This window comes from Sinocyclocheilus anshuiensis, unplaced genomic scaffold (genome assembly GCF_001515605.1).
Source record: "Sinocyclocheilus anshuiensis isolate Anshui unplaced genomic scaffold, SAMN03320099.WGS_v1.1 scaffold130, whole genome shotgun sequence".
Taxonomy (NCBI): Eukaryota; Metazoa; Chordata; class Actinopteri; order Cypriniformes; family Cyprinidae; genus Sinocyclocheilus; species Sinocyclocheilus anshuiensis.
The window spans coordinates 1,681,832-1,703,943 of record NW_015544207.1 but is presented as its reverse complement, the minus strand read 5'-3'; the positions used below and the strand labels follow the sequence as shown (position 1 = coordinate 1,703,943).

The 22,112-nt window shown below is 34.9% G+C and overlaps 2 protein-coding genes across 2 annotated transcripts in view; one reads left to right on the top strand and one right to left on the bottom strand.

Annotated features, from left to right (window-relative positions):
- Positions 1–7,996, top strand: part of LOC107696958 (NUAK family SNF1-like kinase 1) — an 8,766-nt gene extending 770 nt beyond the window's left edge. The window contains exons 3-8 of the mRNA XM_016497534.1: positions 3,015–3,135; positions 3,220–3,371; positions 4,565–4,630; positions 5,714–5,833; positions 7,146–7,278; positions 7,366–7,996. Of these exons, the coding sequence (XP_016353020.1) occupies positions 3,015–3,135; positions 3,220–3,371; positions 4,565–4,630; positions 5,714–5,833; positions 7,146–7,278; positions 7,366–7,934 (1,161 nt within the window). The 3' untranslated portion in view covers positions 7,935–7,996. The remainder of the gene's footprint in view (positions 1–3,014; positions 3,136–3,219; positions 3,372–4,564; positions 4,631–5,713; positions 5,834–7,145; positions 7,279–7,365) is intronic.
- A 664-nt stretch (positions 7,997–8,660) lies between these two features.
- Positions 8,661–18,920, bottom strand: edem2 (ER degradation enhancer, mannosidase alpha-like 2). The gene is made up of 11 exons (XM_016497626.1): positions 18,617–18,920; positions 18,207–18,317; positions 17,188–17,227; positions 17,002–17,107; positions 16,571–16,696; positions 14,917–15,128; positions 13,041–13,182; positions 12,758–12,882; positions 12,483–12,627; positions 10,774–10,895; positions 8,661–9,886 (listed from the first exon to the last, which is right to left on the bottom strand). The coding sequence occupies exons 1-11, from the start codon at positions 18,721–18,723 to the stop codon at positions 9,431–9,433; spliced, it is 1,692 nt and encodes a 563-aa protein (XP_016353112.1). The 5' UTR covers positions 18,724–18,920; the 3' UTR covers positions 8,661–9,430.
- Between the last annotated feature and the right edge of the window lie 3,192 nt (positions 18,921–22,112).

Here is a 22,112-nt window from a genome sequence, read left to right as displayed (position 1 = left end):
AAATGCTGGGTTGTTTCAACCCAATTTTGGGTCAAATATGGACTAACCCAACTGTTGGGTTAAAAAGTTAATTTAAAAATGTAACCAAAATTTAACCCAACAGTTGGGTTAGTCCATATTTGACCAAACATTGGGTTGAAACAACCCAGCATTTTTTAGAGTGTATATATAATATTAGTTAATAGAAAAACATTTAAGTGTCGATGAAGGAGTACTTGAGCCTTATTTCTATGACTATTTCTAAAGTATAAATAGTGCATTTCTATAATATTATAGTGAATATGATAATAATTTGAGTGAAAATTATTATGTAATAAAAATGGACAAGAGTTATGGTGTGGGAAGGACACTCAAGTATTAAATTAAACCAAATTCCTAAGATCTCCAAGATGTAAAAAATATAACTAAATAAATAATCTAAATGCTTATCTTAGTGTATAATTGTCATTTTTGTTTTTATTAGTTTTTTTTTAAATTTTTAATTATGTCTATATACAATTTTCATTGATATTTATTTCAGTTTATTGATTTTATTCATCAACTTAAACTAAATGAAAATGAGAAATATGGCTTTATATATATATGTGTATATGTGTGTGTGTGTGTGTGTGTGTGTAAATATAATTTTATTTTACTTCAGTTAACATTTATTTTAAGCAACATTTATTATTATTATTATAATTATTATTATTATTTAGTTTTAGATAACTATACTAGCCCTGGCCTGACTTTTCTTTTTTTCCCCCTTAAATTTCAATTTATTTAATCAAAACTGTACAAAGGCTTAATTTCTTTTGAGAAGAATATCCAGCATGTTCTCTCTTACCTCTGACAGCATGTCAGTCAGTCAGCACGTCTTTACCTAGCAATTCACCTCAGCTAATTATTTTTGGGCTCGTCCAACAGGTGCTTTGTGCGTGTACACGCGTGTCTACTGTATGTAGACCTCATGTTAGCACACTTAATTAAATACTTAACCACTCATTCATCGCTCAGTCTGTCATTTAACAAAAACAAAAGAGACATTCCCCCAAGCCTGCCTGCTGTCTGCACTCTTTCACAGCCTGAAAACGTATCGCATTCAATCTATCTATCTATCTATCTATCTATCTATCCATCCATCCATCCATCCATCCATCCATCTATCCATCTATCTTTATAAATGTAATTTTTACATCTGGTTTTTATTTATAAATCAGTTCACTGTTATTAGAAGGTCTTCATTTGAGGAAATTTCTCATAGTGAAAAAGCTCAGGATCATTTAAAAGCTGTTCATTCAAAAGCGAATCATTGCAATAATAACCATTTTAATCTTAATAATAAATGATATCAGTGTACTATATACATTATGTAGACCTCATGTTAGCACACTTAATTAAATACTTAACCACTCATTCATCGCTCAGTCTGTCATTTAACAAAACCAAAAGAGACATTCCCCCAAGCCTGCCTGCTGTCTGCACTCTTTCACAGCCTGAAAACGTATCGCATTCATGCAAAAAATGAAGTAATCTCAGTGTCCAATCAGATTAGAGCAGCAGCTGAGCCTCTCTCTCACTCAGTCACTCATCCGGACTCAGAGGTGAAGTATTCCGGAATCCAGGAGCCTTAAGCATAGCTGGGATTCCTGCAGACAAACACTAAGAGCATTCAGAGGGAGCCGGGCGCTCGCTGCATGTGTGACAGGGGAGCGAGGCGTCTCTCCAGATCTCCAGATTGGGGTCAGAGTTGCTTGGCAGCTTCCCAGATGGCACTGCAGGTTTTAGATGGTGTTTTTAGGGGTGATTCAATTTCGATATCCCTTTAGCTTTACTTTATTTATATCAGGAAATTCTGTTTGCTGATGATATTAGCAAAGAAATGACATGGTTTAACTTTAAGCCACATCGTGATTTCAGTTAATGAATTTCAAGGAATTTTGGAATCGTAAAAATCTAATGGGTTACAATGGAGCTTTGTGTTTGCTGGTCCAAACCCACTGCATGCAACAAAACACGTACAGAGCCCAATATGTGCCAGATACTAAGCAATACCTTAGTGGCAAAAGTCAAAGATAAACGCAAGTCACTTTTGTTATATAGCACAGTTAAAAAATGGGGATAAAATATTTGTTCTGTAGTCTGAATTATATTCATATTAGTTGGATGCTGGAATTCTGAACCTTTTAAAGTGATTATAATTGAATTATTTACTGTTGTTAGATTACTGTACTTATTTATACTGTTTATCTACAGTATATGCTATAGGTCAGTGACAGAAAAATGTTCAAGATGATGAAAAGTTGAAATATTTTAAAACTGTAGTAAGAAATGCAGAAATTTGTATTCGTATTGGTTTCATATATTTTTGAAAAAAAAATAAATAAATCTGAAAGCGGTATAACTGCCAAATAAAAAGTGCTAAAATACTTTACTTTCTCATTAATCATTCATTTGAAAAGTTACTTTCAAAGTTTCAAAAACACCTTTTTTCATGTTAAAAACAAAATAAATATCACGAACGCTCAAATCACGAATATATTTTTTTATATTCAGTCTTATTAAGGTTATTCCATGTTATTAATTCCTTTATTAAACAAATCTAAATAGATTTAAACCTACTGTTTTGGGGCTTTCTTGTGACATATAAAAACATAATGCCTTCCTGTATATTGGCTACACCACAATGACTGATTTGGCAGACGCGAGTTTTTCAAAAAAATAATGACTAATAAGTTTAGAACAAAACTGCTTATTTTAAAAACATATACATTAATAAAAGACTGTTAACATTGTAAAGCCTTATAATGAGATCGGTCAGTTAAGCCATGTAAACATTTCCGATTACAAGCCACACAAAAACTATCAATATGAATTGTGTGAAAAAAACAGAGCATGGCAGAAAAGGTTTATTCAAGTCTGTATTAATTGCATTGAGTAAATTCATTCATCATTGACCCATATACTAACAGGCAGGCATTCGTATTTGGTTCAGTGGTGTGTTTGTTTATAATGTGTCTGTTTGTGTGCTTCAGGTGGCTATTAAATCTATTAGAAAGGAGAGATTGAGGGATGATCTGGATAGAGCTCACATCCAGAGAGAAATCGAGATCAGTGCCTCTCTAGTGCACCCACATATCATCCGTCTGTATGAGGGTAAATCACATCAACAGTCTCACAACATCCGTGTGTGTGTGTCCAGATAGATCTTTCCGTGAATGAAATGTGTTGTGTTTTCAGTGTTTGAGAGCAGAGAGAGGATTGTGATGGTGATGGAGTACGCGAGCGGAGGAGAGCTGTATGACTACATTCAGGACAAACAGAGACTGTCAGAGGAGGAGGCCAGACACTTCTTCAGACAGATCACCTCTGCTGTGCAGTACTGCCATAAAGTAAATGAACACTAGTATCTTTTTAAAATCTCATGCCATTCATTCTGTGTATGAGCCGTTTTTCTTGAAAAGGCATTCAACCACAAAATGCTGTTAAATGATTCAAATGTTATTTTGCTTGGTCAACATTTTACCAGCTTGATTGTACCTGAATGTAACATCTTTTAATATACACCATTCTAATTATATTTGTAAATTTATTTATATAATGTTTTTAATTTACTTTTAACAAATGGACCACAAAACCAGTCATAAGGGTCAATTGGCTGAGATACAACTCTTTGAAAATCTGGAATCTGAGGGAGCAAAAAAATCAAAATATTGAGAAAATCGCCTTTAAAATTGTCCAAATGAAGTTCTTAGCAATGCATATTACTAATCAAGAATTAAGTTTTAATATATTTATACAGTTGGAAATGTACAAAATGTCTTCATGGAACATGATCTTTACTTAATATCCTAATGATTTTTGGCATAAAAGAAAAATCGATAATTTTGACCCATACAATGTATTTTTGGCTATTGTTACAAACCTGTGCTACTTATGACTGGTTTTGAGGTCCAGGGTCACAAATATGCTATTAGTATTATTTATTCCCACCTTCATTTCTCCTAAATACCCCCTTTCTGTTTATTATTGCATCCATCACGTAGAAAGCAGTGCTGTCTATGAGAAATGTTTGACAATCTGAGTAATATTACAAACCTGAATAAAGGCCTGTTCACACCAAGCATGATAACTGTAACAATAAATATGAAAGTTGAATAATCATCCTAATTCTACGAGGATAGTGACGTCCAAATGACAACTACTGTATAATGATAATCAATAATAATATAATTGGAATCACTTTCAGAGTAATCCTTCCAGCTGATGAACACTAAAATCACTGACAGCCAATCAGAATCCACAAACTTTAAAGAGATGGAGTATTTAAAGCGGCAGCGCTTGATTATGATAAACAGGACAATATTGTGTGTTGGTGTGAACATTAATACAATTATCTGTATAGTTATCGCTCTTGGTGTGAACAGGCTTTAACACTACAAATACAGCAAACAAACTTCAGCAGTTAAAAAATAGCATTATAATTCAGTATTTCTACCTATAGTCTATTTGTATTTATTCTATAGAATGTTTTATTTTTATTGAGTCTCTTGTTCTAAATATAAAATCTCTTGATATTCCTCAGAATGGTGTGGTTCATCGTGACCTCAAACTGGAGAATATACTTCTGGACAAAGACTTAAATGTGAAGGTAAACAATTCATACTCAAACTGACTGATAGAGAACTGACAAATTATTCATGTATTTTCATTTCTCATCCATTGGATCATTACAGAGACTGATGGTTTTGAATCCTTTGAAAAAAGCAATTCAAATTAACTGCACATAGTATTAGTTTTTAAATCATAAGTACAGTGGAGAAGATCACAGAAACACGAAACAATTAAAACAATTAAAGTGAAAAGCCTAATGTAGGATCAGCCTAAAATAATGTTCTTTTTAGCAGCATCATATGACCCCTTTAATCAGCATCATTATCTTTTTGGAATCTGTCAAACTTATTATTTCTCTTTTTTTGGAAACTTTTTTGAGGGATGGTAAAGTATAAATCAACTTCTCATTCTGAAAACCAGAACGTACCAGTGAAGGTTTAAGGATGTGCAGATCTGATGACCATGGAATGAATTTGACTTCATCCTGGGGTTTATGAAATCACTCTTCAATTTGTTTAGGGGCGTCATCATTCTGGAATATGGGAACATTATAAGGGAACAATGTTGTATTATTTTGCAAAATAGAACGGCCTCATTCCATGGTCATTCCAAAAACATTCAGACAAGCAATCATTGGATCAGATGACAAGCAAAATAGCTGTGTATACCTCACCATGCTTCATAGCTGGTAACAGACAGGGTTGAAGGCATCCTTTGTCTTCATATGGTAACTGGATGTAGGAAATATGAAGGATGACTTATGTGTCTCTTAAATACATGCAGAATCTGAATGAGAGTTTTATTTTGTATGTATGCACAATTTGTTTTTGTCTACAAATCTAATTGCAAGCAATTCAGCATAAACCCTCATATTGAGCTCATGAGAGGAATAAATTCAGTCAAGTGTGTCCAAACGTTTGATGGGTGCTGTAATACGATTCATCTCTGCCGCTGCATTTCTAATTATAATTATACTTCAAAATTAACCTCCTTTCCTGTGGTGTTCTGCTATTTTTGTCCACCCTCTATGACTCAGAAATAGATTCCATTTAATAAACTGAAGTAGGTCACCCATTTTAATACAGAACTGCTTTATCTATAAATGCTCTGTTTGTTGTAGTTAGCTGACTTTGGCTTGTCCAACCGCTACACGAGAGGCCAGTGTCTGGACACGTTCTGCGGGAGCCCACTGTATGCATCTCCAGAGATTATCAATGGACTTCCTTACCACGGACCTGAGGTGAGATCTCCTGCCTTAACAGTTACTCTGATCGCTCATCTTCGTGAAAGTACACTTAAGCATGCTTTTAAAAAGAGTACTTGTTGTGCAAATAATGTAATATACTTAAGTGTGAGCTGAATGTAATGTTTTGACTCTTGATTGCATGTTAATTGCAATTCAATTCAAATGTATTATAGTTTAAAAGTATATTAAAGGCATTTAGCTGAGTGCTTTCTGACCCACTTAAGTGGGGCTTAAGTACATCTTTATATGTAATTTCATAATTACTTCTATTGTCTTTGTAATATGGTTAAAGGTTACTGCTGAATGAACTAACGAAATTCTAGGTCATGTATTTAGATATATTCGTAATTACATGTTTGTAATGAAGTTGCAATTTAGTACACTTACATTCATTTTACATGTATCATATAACACACGACAGTTATAATTAAAATCAAGTACTTTACATGTGCTTTAGTATGTTAGTCAGCATGTCAAAATAAGTCTACTTCCTTAAAGCATGACAAAAGATGATTAAAATGTGGTTTAAAATGTACTTTAAAGTAAAACTTTTAATTTGACATTATTAAAAAGTAAACATTTAAAGGGACAGTTCACCCAAAAATGAAGATTCTGTCATCTTTTATTCACCCTCATGTTGATCCAAACCTTTATGACTTTCTTTTATTCTTTGGAACATAGAAGGTATTTTGAAGAATGTTGGCAAAGGGTTTTGGGTCCTATTGACTTTCATATTATGAGCAAAAATACTATGGAAGTCAGTGGGAACCGAAAACCTTTGGTTACTAATATTCTTCAAAATATCATTCCACAAAAGAAAGAAAGTTATACAGGTTATTAATATTATATTATCTGCAAGTAAATTGACTGAGAGTACACTACAAGTGCACACTGAATACAATTAGGAAGTCTTATTTTTCACAATACCCTTTAATCATTTAAAGGGATAGTTCACTCAAAAATTAAATTCTGTCATCATTTACTCACCCTCATGTCGTTCCAAACCTGTATGAGTTGCTTTCTTATGTTGAACACAAAAGAAGATATTTTGAAGATTGCTGGTAATCAAACAGTTGGTGGTTGCCATTGACTTCCATAGTATTTTTGTTTCCTACTATGGAAGTTAATGGCAACCACCAACTGTTTGATTACCAGCAATCTTCAAAATATCTTCTACAGGTTTGGAACGACATGAGGGGTGAGTAAATGATGACAGAATTTTTGGGTGAACTATCCCTTTAAATCCCAATGTTTGTACGGTAAATACATCTTAAACAATGCTTCTTCTGCTCCTTTTATATGCCAGGTGGACTGCTGGTCTCTGGGTGTGCTGTTATATGCTCTGGTTTATGGCTCCATGCCTTTCGATAGCACAACTTACAGCGTCCTTAAAGAGCAGATCCGCCACGGACGATATAAAACCCCTGATGTCCTGTCAGGTGAGATTCACACACTCTCATATATCTGCCCATCAAAGTAACATCATGAGTGAGGATTTCCCATGATTCCTTCAATTCTTCCTACAGAGGCCCGTTCATTGATCGGATGGATGCTCACGGTGAAAACAGAAGACAGAGCCACTGTGGAAGACATCGCTAACCACTGGTGGCTAAACCTAAACTGTCCCAAAGCTAAAGAGATTAAACCGTGCGCCTCCACTCTACCCAGAAAGAAACATAAGGAAAGAACATTGACCTCAAACAGCAGCTTTGTTCTGCTGTCGCCTCTTGAATCGTCTTCCCCCAACCAGCCCACGAAGGGCATCCTGAAGAATCTCTACAGTCAGGTTGAGTACACAGAAATGTCTGGGGCTGCTGGAAACAGTACGGCAGCGACTAGCAAGGACGTGGAAAGAATCGGGACAGATAACGGGAGGAAGAGGAAGGGCATTCTTAAGTGTAACGGAAAGTTCTCCGGTGTTTCTCCAATCACATCGGCTCCTACGTGGTCACATGGTTTCGGCAAAACTAGCCAGGAGTGTGATGGAGGTGAGCAGCAGGAGATGGAGTTTGAGATCAAGATCTCCCTGTGGAAAACACACCAGTCTACAGGCCTACACTTGCCACAGAATAGCTATTTTGATCATGTACAATGATTGTAAATGCATTGAATTTAATAACAAAGAATATAGGTAACACTTTTCAGTTCAATTAGTTAACATGAGTGCATGAACAATCTTATGTAGCATTTATTAATCTAGGTTAGTGTTACTGTATTATGTTATTTAATTTGAAAATATGAAAATAAAAAAAAGTTATTTATTGTATTTATTTAATTTATAAATATACTATTGGTCATTGTTAATTTACGTTTGTTTGCAATGTTATACAACTATTAAAATATATATTAGAAATATGTAGAAATGAACAAACCTAGATCAATAAACGCTGTATAAGTACTGTAAAATAAGAATGAATTAAAAATGATTGACATAAACACTTCAAAAGTACATTTTTTAATAAAAACTGAAAGACTTTTATTCTGCAAGGATGCATTAAATTGATCAAAAGTGACAGTAAGTACATTTATAATGTTGCAGATAAATTCTATTTAAAGTAAATGTTCTTTTTAAACTTTTTATTCATCAAAATGTATCAATGAAAAGTGTAAAAATGTAACTATGTTAATAATAAATATTTCTTGAGCAGCAAATCGGCATATTATACTGATTTCTGAAGGATCGTGTGACACTGAAGACTGAAGTAATGATGCTGAAAATTCAGCTTTGCATCACAGGAATAAATTACATTTTACAATATATTCAAATAGAAAACAGTGATTTTAAATTGTAAAAATATTACACAATATTTCTGTTTTTACAGACAAAATAAATACAGCCTTGGTGAGCAAAAGAGACTTCCTGCAGCACAAAGCTGCATCATTTGACCTGTAACACCAATCATGGTGAACAGAACATGCTATTGAATAACCCGTAACCATAATCATCTGGAAATACCTGAGACATTAGAGCTGCTAAGATAATGTGTACTGTGAAATTGCTAATAACCCAGGTCAATTCGTTTATTTGCCTCAAAGGAAGTTAAAGCAGCTCTGAATCCGCTAATCCCAGCCCAAAAGAATAAAGGCTTTGTCTGGAGCTACAGTCGTGCCATTCTCACTTTATGCTGGCATAGAAAATGGGCAAGAGTTTGAGGCACGTTCCTACAAACTTTTGCTCTCTGGCTCTCATTTGCTTTCTCACGTGAAGAGAAAATACGCTTTTTAGACTGATTAGCATTACAGTAGAATTAGTATTAAAATCTCAGTTAAGCAGCGCTGTTTGGTCTTGTGTGGCCTATTAAGCGGATCGTTTTTATTCTTTATTCCCTTGTTTCACCGAATGAATGAGGGGATATGTGCAGTGTTTGTAAAACACTTACCTCATTTAAATTCATTTTTTTGAGGAGTACCAAATGAAAACGCTTTGATAAAATGATCGTACTGAACGCCAACACTTTTGTCATCTAAAACGTTTTTAATAAAAAGAGTGGAAAAAAATCCACACATATTTAGAAAACATTTAATCTCTCCGAAGTTAAATTACAAACATAATCTACATCTTTACACACCGTTGACAGCGAGAAAGTCCGTTCAAGAGTTGTCAGAGAAGACTTGACCCATGACAGCCAGTTTGGCACTGAAGGGCTGTGTGGGGCAGGACAGCACCCGAGCTTTCCTCCTCTCTCCCGGCTTCAGTGCAATGCTCTCTCGTGAGCCGCCGGCGCCTGGCGTCTCCTCTGATTGGTCCGTCGCAGGCCTGAGTGGTTCTGAGAGGCTGATGAGTATGTCCTGTAGTTCCCTGCGCTCGCTCTGGTATCGGCTGCAGCAGTGGAGCGCGGCGGGGTCGAGCGGATGAGCCTCTGTGTTAAACACGTAGCCACCCGCGCTGAGTATGCAGTCGCCCTGCAGGCCGCCCAGCTCGAACTCTGTGCCCGAGTTATGAAGGAAGTTTTCAGGATCGAAGAGGAGGTAGAGGTATTTAATGGTCTCGGCCAAGAAGAAGGACTCCATGCGGTTGTCCAACTTGTGGTCCCTTACATCCTTCACCTTTGGCAGAAACAAAAAAATGAGCATGTTTAGGGACTGTGCTGGTTTCAGCCTTAATATCACTCAAGTTTTCAGATGCATTTTGAAACGTAACCCTGTAACTCGCAGTGTCTCAAGCTTATAAAGTCGCCGCATTGATTCTGAGAAATAACTTTTTCATTGTTGACTGAATGTGCAAACATTTCAAAGTTTTGCATGTTACCATGTTATTTCTTTCCTTTTTTATTCATTAAAAAATTAGGATTTGGAGAAATGCAGCATTATATCACTTGTTCACCAGTGGATCCTCTGCAGTGAATGGGTGCCGTCAGAATGAGAGTCCAAACAGCTGATAAAAACATCACCATAATCCACACCACTTCAGTCTAAAACAAAAGTCTTAATGATGAATTTGTATATCACAAACATGCAGCTTTTCACTTCACAAGCCGTTAATTGATGGACTGGAGTGGTGTGGATTACTTGTGGATTATTGTGATGTTTTTATCAGCTGTTCGGACTCTCATTCTGACGGCACCCATTCACTGCAGAGGATCCATTGGTGAGCAACTGATGTAATGTTACATTTCTCCAAATTTGTTCAGATGAAGAAACAAACTCATCTATATCTTGGATGGCCTGGGAGAGAGTAGATTTTCAGTAAATTTTCAATTTTAGGTGAACTATTCCTTTAACTTCACTGAAATCAGGAAATATGAATTGACCTTAATACTCATGACTGCACAAAAACATTCCAAATTTATGAAACCTATTCTTTTTTTATACCAAAACAAGATCAAAACAACAAATATTACAATGTTTAGGCGGGGCTGTGCTGGTTTTAGCCTCAGTATTGTTTTGAGACTCGTTTTGAAATGTAACTCTTTTAGTTACAGTGTTACACTTACAGTGGCAAAGCCACAGTTCACCCGGCTGATTTTGTCAATCGACTCAACTGCATCCCGGCCAAGCTGCATGAATGTAGGGTCACCGGTGGCCTTATACAGATACATGGCGCTCTCGATCAACTCTGTACAACACAAACACACACCGAGTGGTTACTTCAGTTTCATTCATATAAATCAAAAACCAAAACAAAACAGATTTTACAGTATCTGAAAAAAAATGTGATGGGTGCCCATTCGAAATTTGCTGCTCACATGCCCATTATTCGCCAAGTGCTTGCTAAGGTGTTATGAGGGGTTGTTAGAGCATTGCTAGAGTGTGGCTGTTTGGGTTGCTGTGGTGTTTTAAAGGGTTGTGTTCTAAATGGAATGAGCAATAGTAACAGTGGTGCTTGCTAAAAGCTGGAAAACTCAGAAAATCAGAACAGATTTTTAAACAGTAAGCAACATATATTTGACAACTTTGTAAATGGTTATGAAGGAATGACAGGGCATCATACATAAACAACTCATAATCTGATGTTTATACTCTTTGACGTTAAAAAAATCTGTGCCCATTGCACTCTACAAGATTTTTTGGTAAATCTGTCAACTCAAATCTGCAGACTGGTTCTGATTTTCAGCAACTTGCATCGGCTCATCCAGGCTGTAATTCAGGGCAAATGTTGTGTAGTGTATGCCAGCCCTAAAGCAATATTAACCCTTATAATGCATAAAAAATATTTTTGGGGTCAGTTTTGACAGAACATAAGCTTATAAAATAGTCATAATATTTTTCAACAAAAACACATTGTTTCTGATGAATTACTTCTCATTGAGAGAAAAAGTTTTGCATTACTACACTTACTTTTTTGAATTAAAAAAAACACTAAAAATACATTTTTGAAGTGTAAAATGAACTACAGCAAAACAAGTGTGATGCAAGAAAACATATGTATTATTATTTGAGAATTTTTATTTAAATATATTGTTATATAAAATGTATATGAACGTATAATATGAGAGCTAGCAACATGATCTCTTTCATTTGGCACAAAGAAAAAATCCAAATTTATGAAACCACTCTATTCTCTCAAACCAAACAAGATCAAAACAACATGCATTATTTTAGAGAGATTTCACTAAATATATTTATTTTACTTGCATAAACTTTCACTTTGATGAAAAAGATGATCAAATTTTCATGCTGCAGTAATTTATTAAAAGGTGGCAGCAGAGCAAAATGTGGACTTAACATTTTTCCAACCTTTTTTTTTAGTAGTTTATTTGATATGGTTATTTATTACGTCACATTTGTTGTCTGTTTATAGTGCGTTTATTCATGAATATTCATGTTCATCAATATAATTCATATATATATATATATATATATATATATATATATATATATAGAGAGAGAGAGAGAGAGAGAAACTCTATAACTCTTGAAATATTTCAGTTTGTGTGCAATGAATCTAGAATATAAGAAAGTTTGCTTTTTTGAATTAAATCACAAAAAATAAAGAACTTTTCCATGATATTCTAATTTTTTGAGATGCACCTGTTTAAATGGTTATATCTCTTACAAAAAAAAAAAAAAAATGAAATGATATGTATTATGTCTTTACATTTTCAAAGCTTGGTTCCCATACTAAAAACTATGTGTTTTTAGAAATCTTCAGGAATGACCCAAAAGTGTTCTAAGGCTCTAAATCAAAGTGTTCTATAGATACCTGGGCGCAGAGGGTATCCCTCTCGTTTGTCCACGGTGTAACCTTGAGGAATGCTGTAGAACTCCGGGAGTCCTCCAAACTGACGCCACACACTGTAGTAGTTATGGAAGGTCTTTGTGGCACTGGAAATATCACCTATCAAACTCTGATAAACATGTACATCTCAGATGCATACAGTATATAGATAACAAAGACTTAAAGCTAGTCCAACTGGAGCTTTCCCTTTGTCTTGTGACACACTGGACTAGAGTTTGGTGACAGATCTGCTTCCTCACCTGCAGTCCAGGCCAGAACGCCTCCAGAGACTGAAACACAGGCATTGATACTGTTCCCTTATGCATCTGCACCCACAGATACCAATCATCAAACTTAGTGTAGTTCTTTATGGACTTATCAAATTCTGCAACACACATTCGAAAGTTGATAATGCTTTCACGCAGGCAAGATAAAGAAAGATAAACAGCAATTAGTGGAAATTATGATTAGCTATTCTTATTAAAGCTAATAGCAATTGTAACACAGCTGCAGTTATTGCTTTACTGATATGTCAGTGTTTACCGTGAAACATTGCCAGCAGCTCCTCATCTTGCAGCATGATGGCCCCCTTTACCAGATACTCGAAGTACGAGTCCACTCCCGCCCCGATCCCTGCGTCCTGAGCCACCCACTTAGAGGTTATGACATCTATATGGTTGCCCACCTGAAAAAATGAGACGGTTATGTGATAACATGAACACTGAGTGCCAGATTGATCTTTTTCCACATTTGACATCTAATAAATTGTTTTGAACTCCTACTGTTAACATACGTTATATGTATGCTGCCAAATAATTGCTGAAATATTGTAGCTATAAACTGTAGCTCATACAAATCAATTAACATCAAACACAGACAAGTTATTATTATTAAAACTGCAATGCTAAAATGCAGGATTACATTTGATATGCTTTCACGCTTTAACTGCACGCATTTGAAATATTTTGTATTCATATTTAGTGTTGGGGAAAGTTACTATTAAGTAATATTGCGCTACTCCCTAAAAAAGTAACTTATTACGTTACATAGTTACTTCTTATGGAAAGTATTGCATTGTGTTACTTTTGCGTTACTTTTTCACATCTGGGCTGGGCTTGCTTATTTATTTTAAATATAAAGAAAATTATATTTTTGGCATTGGTTGATAAAACGGGATTAAATACTTATAGGATATTTGCGTTAACATATTTAATTACTGCAGGTTTGAATCATATTTTGACTTTGCATTTCAATGTTTTTATTCATTTTGAGGAATACGTTAGTCTAGAACTACAGTAACAATCAGGTTTACACAGCACACACAACGCTTATTTGTAACTTATTTGAAAAAGTAACTCAGATATTTTCATGTAAATTAAAAAGTAATGTTACTTTACTAGTTACTTGAAAAAAAGTAATCGGATTACGTAACTCGCATATAAGTTTTAAAATATCGTCATGATTACATTAATTATTACTAAATTATCTCCTAACTTTTGGCTGCCTGCTCTAAACAGCGTGAAAAACACTCTGCTCGCCTTGTATGATAAATTTGTTTTTAGAAACTCTCAACTGTATATTTTAAAAAACAGAATGAGGCAAATATTTTTCTTATCCAGACTTACTACTATCAAATTCCATGCTTTTCCACACAGTGCAGGAAACCTGGGGTCATATTTATATATAAAAAAAATTTTTTCACGTGTGTGAGCATTGTTACTCATTTGACATGCAAAGAGGGTTTACATTATGACCCTAAAGCCCCATTTAATTCCAGGAGTCAGAGAGAGGGCAGAAAGTGGTCACAAAAAAATTTTTTTAAATTAGCATATTTTGGTTCAAAACATGTATATGACCCTATTTAATCAGCTTGCAAATATGTCCAGCTATGCTACATAGCAAAATGCTAAGTGTTAATCAGATTAGGATTTTTATAAGCGTTATGGCGTAGAGACTCCATAATAATAATCTGTTTTCTATGAACTCAGGGATAATTGGTTGTACACAACAGACAAACATAAACATAGATTTAGTTTTTCAGTCACCTTGTCTTAGTAATTGCTGTTAAAGCGATTAATGCTGTGGTAAGAAAGCACCAGCTAAAGCATACACATTAATGTTATTAGAGGCATTTGGTCAAAGCTTTTCAGAAGAGACTAACAGACTCTCATTCTGACGGCACCCATTCACTGCAGAGGATCCATTGGTGAGCAAGTGATGTGAAGCTAAATTTCTCCAAAACTGTTCTGATGAAGAAACAAGCTAATCTACATCTGGATGGCTTGAGGGTGAGTACATATTCAGCCATTTTTTTCATTTCTGGGTGAACTATTCCTTTAATATTGCATAATGTGGAGTTAAAACCAAAGAGTGCTGGACTCTGGTGTCAAACGTCTTGATGCAGATCAAAAGATTTTACCAGGCCGATATCCGAGCGTGTCCTCCACAAGGCCCTGAGAGCTTTGCGAGCCACGTTCTCAAACACAGGGTCTCCAGTCAGTCGGCTGAGGGTGGAGAACTCCAGGATGAAGGTGCCCACTCCAGCAGTGCAGGTGACCGGGGTCTCGCTGGGGTTCACCCCCCTCAGCAGGTTCACCGTGCCATATGGCATCCCTGTGGGGGTCTGGAAAGCTGAGAAGAGGCAGGATACATCAAACGGACAGCATTATTCAGTTATCATGATCTATTTCCTTCCTATACAGCATGCCAGATTAGCATTAGTGTATCATAAACCATACACACTCTTAAAAATTGGCATCTACGGCTCCATGAAGAACCTTTAACATTTATGGAATCCTTCCATTGCACAAAAGGTTCTTTACAGTGGAAAAAGCTTCTTCAGATTATTTAAATATTCCTCACATCAAGAAAAAAGCTTCTTACATTTTTTTTTTTTTTTACCAAAAACTTTCTTGTGGTGTGAAAACGTTTATTTTTAAGAGTGCAGTAAATGGAAAAATCGTACATCAAAGGTTGAGGGTGAATGGCATATATTGCATGGGTTTTGGATGTATCCTTGCATGCTCCTTGGGCTCATACTGCTCACATCTCCTTAAGCAATTATGCAAGATGTATGCAAATTTAGTTTTTGTTTGCTGTGAGAACTATTACCATGTATGATGTACCTTTTCAAAACAATATATTTTGGTTTAATACAAGGAAATACAATACATATTCTATGAACTAAAGTGATGAACAAAATCATAATAAATAAATAAAATCATATGCACTCATTAACCTTCATTATTTTAGTATTTATATACTACTATAGTAGGCTATACATTAATATTTTGACTTAGGTTTTATTTTTATATTTGACATTTAAATTAATTTTAGTTTAAGTATTAGTAATTTTGTTGTATTTGTTCATCATTTTTATTAGTTTTGATTTTTCAATATTTTTATACAGTTTTATCCATTTTGTAGTAATTTTTGTACTTGAACTTTTTTTTTAATTGGTTTAAGTTTTTTAAGTTTAAGTTTTTAATTTAATATTTAATTTATTTCAGTTTTATTTAGGTAATTCATTGCTGGCAAGATGGGGTTTTAATAATAGTTGACTGTCAATGCTGTAGAAAGGCAATTTTACTTTTAAATTGGTGCTACATAACTAGAGAAAATAGAGAAAAAGGGCTGTGGCAAAAAAGTTGGGAAAACTTTAACACCCATAAAGCATTGGGCTCGATCAGACCATGCGAGCGAGGATATAAAAATGCATAAGTACTTTGTGTATTGCATTTGTGCATAAGTGTGTAGTTTTCAATTTCAATGTCAAAACTCTGTCAATGTGTTTGGAGATATCTTTGTACAAATGTATTACAAACATATTACACATTTTCTTACAATACCGACATCGTAACAGTATAAAGCTGGTTGGAAACTGTTAAACTAACACTGTCATTAACAAAACATTTTGCTCAGTGACTGTGGTGCACTAACATTTACATTTAATCATTTTTGCAGACGCTTTTATCCAAAGTGGCTCACAAATGAAAGCTGCAACAAACGATTCATGCTAAATATGTTTCAGACAGCGACGTAATTGCCCTATTACTTATTGTTAGCTCCCTCACCAGGCAGCAGTTTGCGGGCAGCGTCCTCTGCCATGCGCAGGAGGGGTCCGGAGCAGGGCCAGCCCTCCTCCACCTCCATCCCGGCACGCTTGGAGAGCAGATGAGCCGAGAGGAGCCCACCGACCACTGCAGATGAGATTTGATCATGTGACTAGAACATCAACACGTGCACTGGGGAAACTGCTTGAACGTCAGTGACTACAGATGAGCGCTACAGGATAAGTACGTTTCCCCAAAACAAGCCCAGGTAATACTGAACCCCAAAATGAAAAGAAAAATCGAAGATATTCTGTTTTGCATGACAATAAAGCACATTACCATATTTAACAGTAATGCAAAAATAATTATTTATTAAAAATATTTATATGCACAGTTTTTTTTTATTTGTATATTTTGAAATAAAGCTCATCTATGACGGCTGGTGACTTTACCTCGTATATTCGTCTCAAACACAGACGCATTTACATCAATGTCGAAATCCACCGTGTCCTGGAGCAGAGTGGCCACGCGCTGGAACTCTGTGTGGTTTCCCAATATCTGCGATCAGACAGGAAAAATATTCTCTGCATCTGAACACTGCAGGACATGGAACAATCTTGCTGAAACAAATCTCATACCAGCAATGTGTCCAGAGCATCAATGAGTGTGAGGGAGAAACTGAAGGAAACAAACAGAGAGGTTATGAGGAGGGAATATGACTTCCAAATCTCCCTGTCATAATTAGATGTTTCAAAAAGAGAGATACTATATTAGACAAAACTCAGTTGTTCAATAGCTGTTGCTCAGGAGTGAATAATGCCACTGAAAAATACAATTGCACCAACTTTCCCAGTGGTCTTTAGGGCCAAAGACACATCACTGAATGTTAAAGAAGTAAAACGAACATTTTACACCAGCAAAGTTTGATCAAGAGAGCCCGACTGCTATTTTAATCTTGTGGAACATTTATTTCTTTTTTCTTTTTATGTCATGTCAGCAGCAAGGCCATTTTCATACGAAGAACAAAGTGAATAAAAGTTGTACAATGAAAATAAAATAAATAAATAATTTAAAAACAAAATAAAAATATCCATTCAGGTGATACTTTTTTTAAAATACACTGTAAAATAAATAAAAATGTTGCTATTTACATGAAAAACTGCAGTCCAGTAAAATATGTTTGACAGTCAAATAAGTCAGACAAGGAAGGCATTATGGTGCTTCTTCACCTTTCAATAAATAATTCTGTGTAAACCTTGAGCCTAGCAAAAACAAACTTAATCATGCCTAAATGAATCATGAAATGTCTAAAAATAAATAAACCGATATGACCTGGAACCCAGCAGACAAAGATATTGAAGTGTAAAACGGATCTACTTTAGGTAAGATATTTATATTTTTGGGGTGGCCAAGTCTTTACAGATTTCTGAGATTAAAGCAGGCGCTTCAGCTGTAAAGATGTGCTGGGATTTGCATGCTTAATACATAATATGCCCTCTTCATGATACATAGTTATAAGATACCATGAAGAGGTGGTGGTGCATGTATCTAAAGACGATCAAGTTTGGATGTTTTTGACTAGCCTATCTGACGAAGACCCAAAGGTACTGCTGTCGTTTACAAAAGATGTATGCGTAGAAAGAGTTTGTGCACAAACCTGCCCCATGTGTCCTGTCCATCACATGTCAGCGGCCTCAACTCATCATAGGGATATGCATTTTCCAAATAGCTGTTGTATGCATGATAAAACATGGACTTTATTCTGTCCCTGTTAAGACAAATAAAACAAACGAGCGTTACACAGGACTGATTACCAATATTCTTCAAAGCAGTATCAGGCTTTACACTCACAGGCTACAGGTGACTGGTGTAATAACCACTGACCAAGCTTTCTGCTGACATGTATTTACACATGAGCATATGGCAAAGCTGATTGACTGACAGTAAAGACATGTATTTATACTTGTTAGAGCAGCTGTGATATCTAATCAACTCTATACGGCACCCTGATACTCTGACCTGCTTAGTACTGATTAATATTTAGTGTTAATATTTAGTAAATCTCACCTGTAATGGGACATTTCCTGCTCAGTAAAATCTCTGCCTTTAACATGACTGATGATCGGAGACAGGTATGTGGCGCAGAAAACGGCGGAGAAAAGGAAAGTAAGCATGAAGTAACGAGATGTGAGCAGAGGTAAACAATACAATAATTTCAAGCGACATGGAGAAGCACAAATACTACAAATAGTGACAATAGGAAGTGCACGTACTGCGCATGCGTGTGAGCGAACGCTGACGTGCAGGTAGCTCGCGCTGTCTGGTTTAAAATAAAAGCCCTGCGACTGCGACTGAGAAGATAAAAGTCCTCGGTACTGAAAACACGGCTGTGAAGAAATAAAATGACATAAAATATACAATCAAACGAAATGACATAAAATAGCATAAAATAAAATAAATTAAAAAACAAAAAAATAAAATAACAAAATAAAATAACCTAAATCAACATAACATGAAATAAAATAAAATGAAATAAAACAACATAAAATAAAATAAAAAAATGAAATGAAATAACAAAATAACATAAAAAACAAAATGAAATAAAAGAAAATTACCTAAAACAACATAACATGAAATAAAATAATAGCATAAAATTTAAATGAAACAAACTAACAAAATGAAATAAAAACACAAAATAAAATAAAAATAAAATAAAGTTTGAAAAAGACACATTCCACTGTTTGAGTCTTTTCAGAGTTTTTATTAATTTATTTTTAAATCGACCTACAGAAAAAGTGGACTTATAGAAGGAATCAACAAAACAAGACTAATCAGCAGCACCTAAGCAGCAAATTGATGATCTATTACTATCCAATACAACTTCAAAGTAATCCAGACAAATAAGCACCTTCTTCTACCCAACACAGGTTTTAAATGATGAATCCACTGAAAAGGTAGGAGATATGTTACTGAGACAGCTTATCTTGAGTAATTATGTTGTGAATGTACAATTATTAGCGTCAGAACCACGAGAACATGAATAACGTTGTCAACTTTAAATTATTAGAGTTGTAGTTTTGGCTCAATGTGCAGCAACAGATGTGTGTCCATGTGAATATGTGCATCTAACTGTGCATGTAACTGTTTAACATGAATAGCTTTTAAACTTGCTATACATAAATCATATAGTGCTCTCAAATAAAAGATATACAACCAGAAGTAGAAACGTATAACCATTGAGCGTCTTATGAGCTCGACACAATCTCAGCTTATCATTACACTGAAGAAGTTTAATACAAAACACTTGGCGTTTCTTTTTTATTAAAAAGTGAAAGTGAATAAATAATGATAAAGGGAAAGTTATTGTGCATAATGTTTTAAATAATGTGTAGTGGAGCTGAACTGAGACCTGTGTATGCTGTAATTTAATAAGCGGTCACACTCAGCAGCCTCTGCCAGCAGTTTATAAGCATTCCCATCATTTTCATTCTCCGCAGCTGTCTTCCTTTTCCTTTCTTCCCTGGTCTGCAAGATGCTTTTTTCCGTCTACTTGCCTGCAAAATAATACATATTTCTACATCATGTTAAATCCTCTCTTTATTTCAGATTATTGTAATTCAGATTAACTTTATTTTAGTGCTGTCAAACGATTCATCGCATCCAAAATAAATGTTTTTGTTTACATAATATATGTGTGTGTACTGTGTTTATTTATTATGTATATATAAATACACACTCACACGGTATATATTTACATGTATATACATTTACATATTTATATTCTTATATTATATATAAATATATTTAAGATATAAACATAACATATTTTTCTTAAATATATACATGCATGTACACACACATATATTATGTAAACAAAAACGTTTATTTTGGATGCTATTAATCGTTTGACAGCATTAGTTTATTTTCATTATTTAATCAACAAACAAACAAACGAAAATCTTTTTATTGAAATTCCTAAAAAATGTGATTAAATACAGACATTTCTAGATATTTTTACCCTCGGTTTACATCAGATTATAATTATTCAGATCTTATTCCGATATTATTCAGATCACTTTATTTCGATTATTCAATAAATTAACATAAATAGATTTCGATAATTCCACCACAAATAAATAAACAAATACATTTATGGATCATGCTATCCTAATTTGATTTTAGATTATAATTATTTAGTATAAGTTTATTTTGATTATTTAATAAACAAGGAAACAAATGAATCCATTCCAAGATCATGTAATCCTCTGTTTATTTCAGATTATAATCTTTATTTTGTAATTGTATTTTGTAATTATAAGATTTATTTTGATTATTCAATCAACAAACAAACAAACAAACAAACAAACAAACAGACATAAATATGTTACCAGTCTCTCTGGTTTGCGGCAGTTTCGTGTGATGAGCAGCTGCATTTGTCCCACCACCTTTGTCATGCGATCTGCTTGCTGGTGTCTCTGCCGTTCACTCAAGCAGCTGAAGATTTGGGTCATATTATAGATATATCGCAGGATACGGTGAACCTACCAGCAAAACACACTGTATCGATTATCAAGACACCACCAAACAGAAAACAGCTCAGTGGCAACTGTCTCTGAAAACTTTAAAGACCAAACGCTGTGTTAAGGAAACATACATGTAGCCATGTACAGGTGGCTGTACCTTCTCAGACGGACAGTGGTCCTTTTCGTTTGAGAAGTCAAATGTACCAGTCAGATTCTGGGCCGAGAGAGAAACAAAACACTCATCCAGTACAGCTTCTGCACATCACCAGAAGAGGGCGGCAAGTGACCATATACACACAATCTCACGCCACCCTGCCTACTTCACACTTTAAATGCGTATATAACGTGTTAGACGATCAGACAGCCACAGCAAGTCAGATTTACTAGAAGGTGACTACATAGTCTGTTTGAAGGCATGAACTGGGGTTATTGAGATACGACACTCACCAGGGTTTGGAGCTCAACCAGGATGAGAGCCCTGTAGGTGCTGATGATGGCAGAATAATCACAGGCGCGTTTACTGTGGGCCGCCGCCAGCAGCAGCATTACAGTCACACACACAGCAGGCCTGTTCACACACTGCACACAACACTGCAGCATCAACACTGCACTTTACATTTGCATTCAACATTTCTACATCTCATCCTTATTCTTACTATATATATATATATAGACAGACACAAAGCAACTTACAGTTGAGGACAGTAGGAATATATATATGAAGAGTTCAGATGCAAAAGCCTCTAAGTGCCATCTGAAATTTTCTTCTAAAAATAAGCATTTTTATTAGACTCCTATGTTTAGGTGAAGTAATTTTACTCTAATAGCAATGCATAGGTCCTTTTCTATGCACTTAAAGTGAAATAACTAAACATAAATATAGGAGCCTGATAAAAATACTAATTTTAGAAGAATATTTCAGACGGCACTTAGAGGCTTTTGCCTCTAATATATATATATATATATATAGACAGACACAAAGCAACTTACAATTGAGGACAGTAGGAATATATATATATATATATATATATATATATATA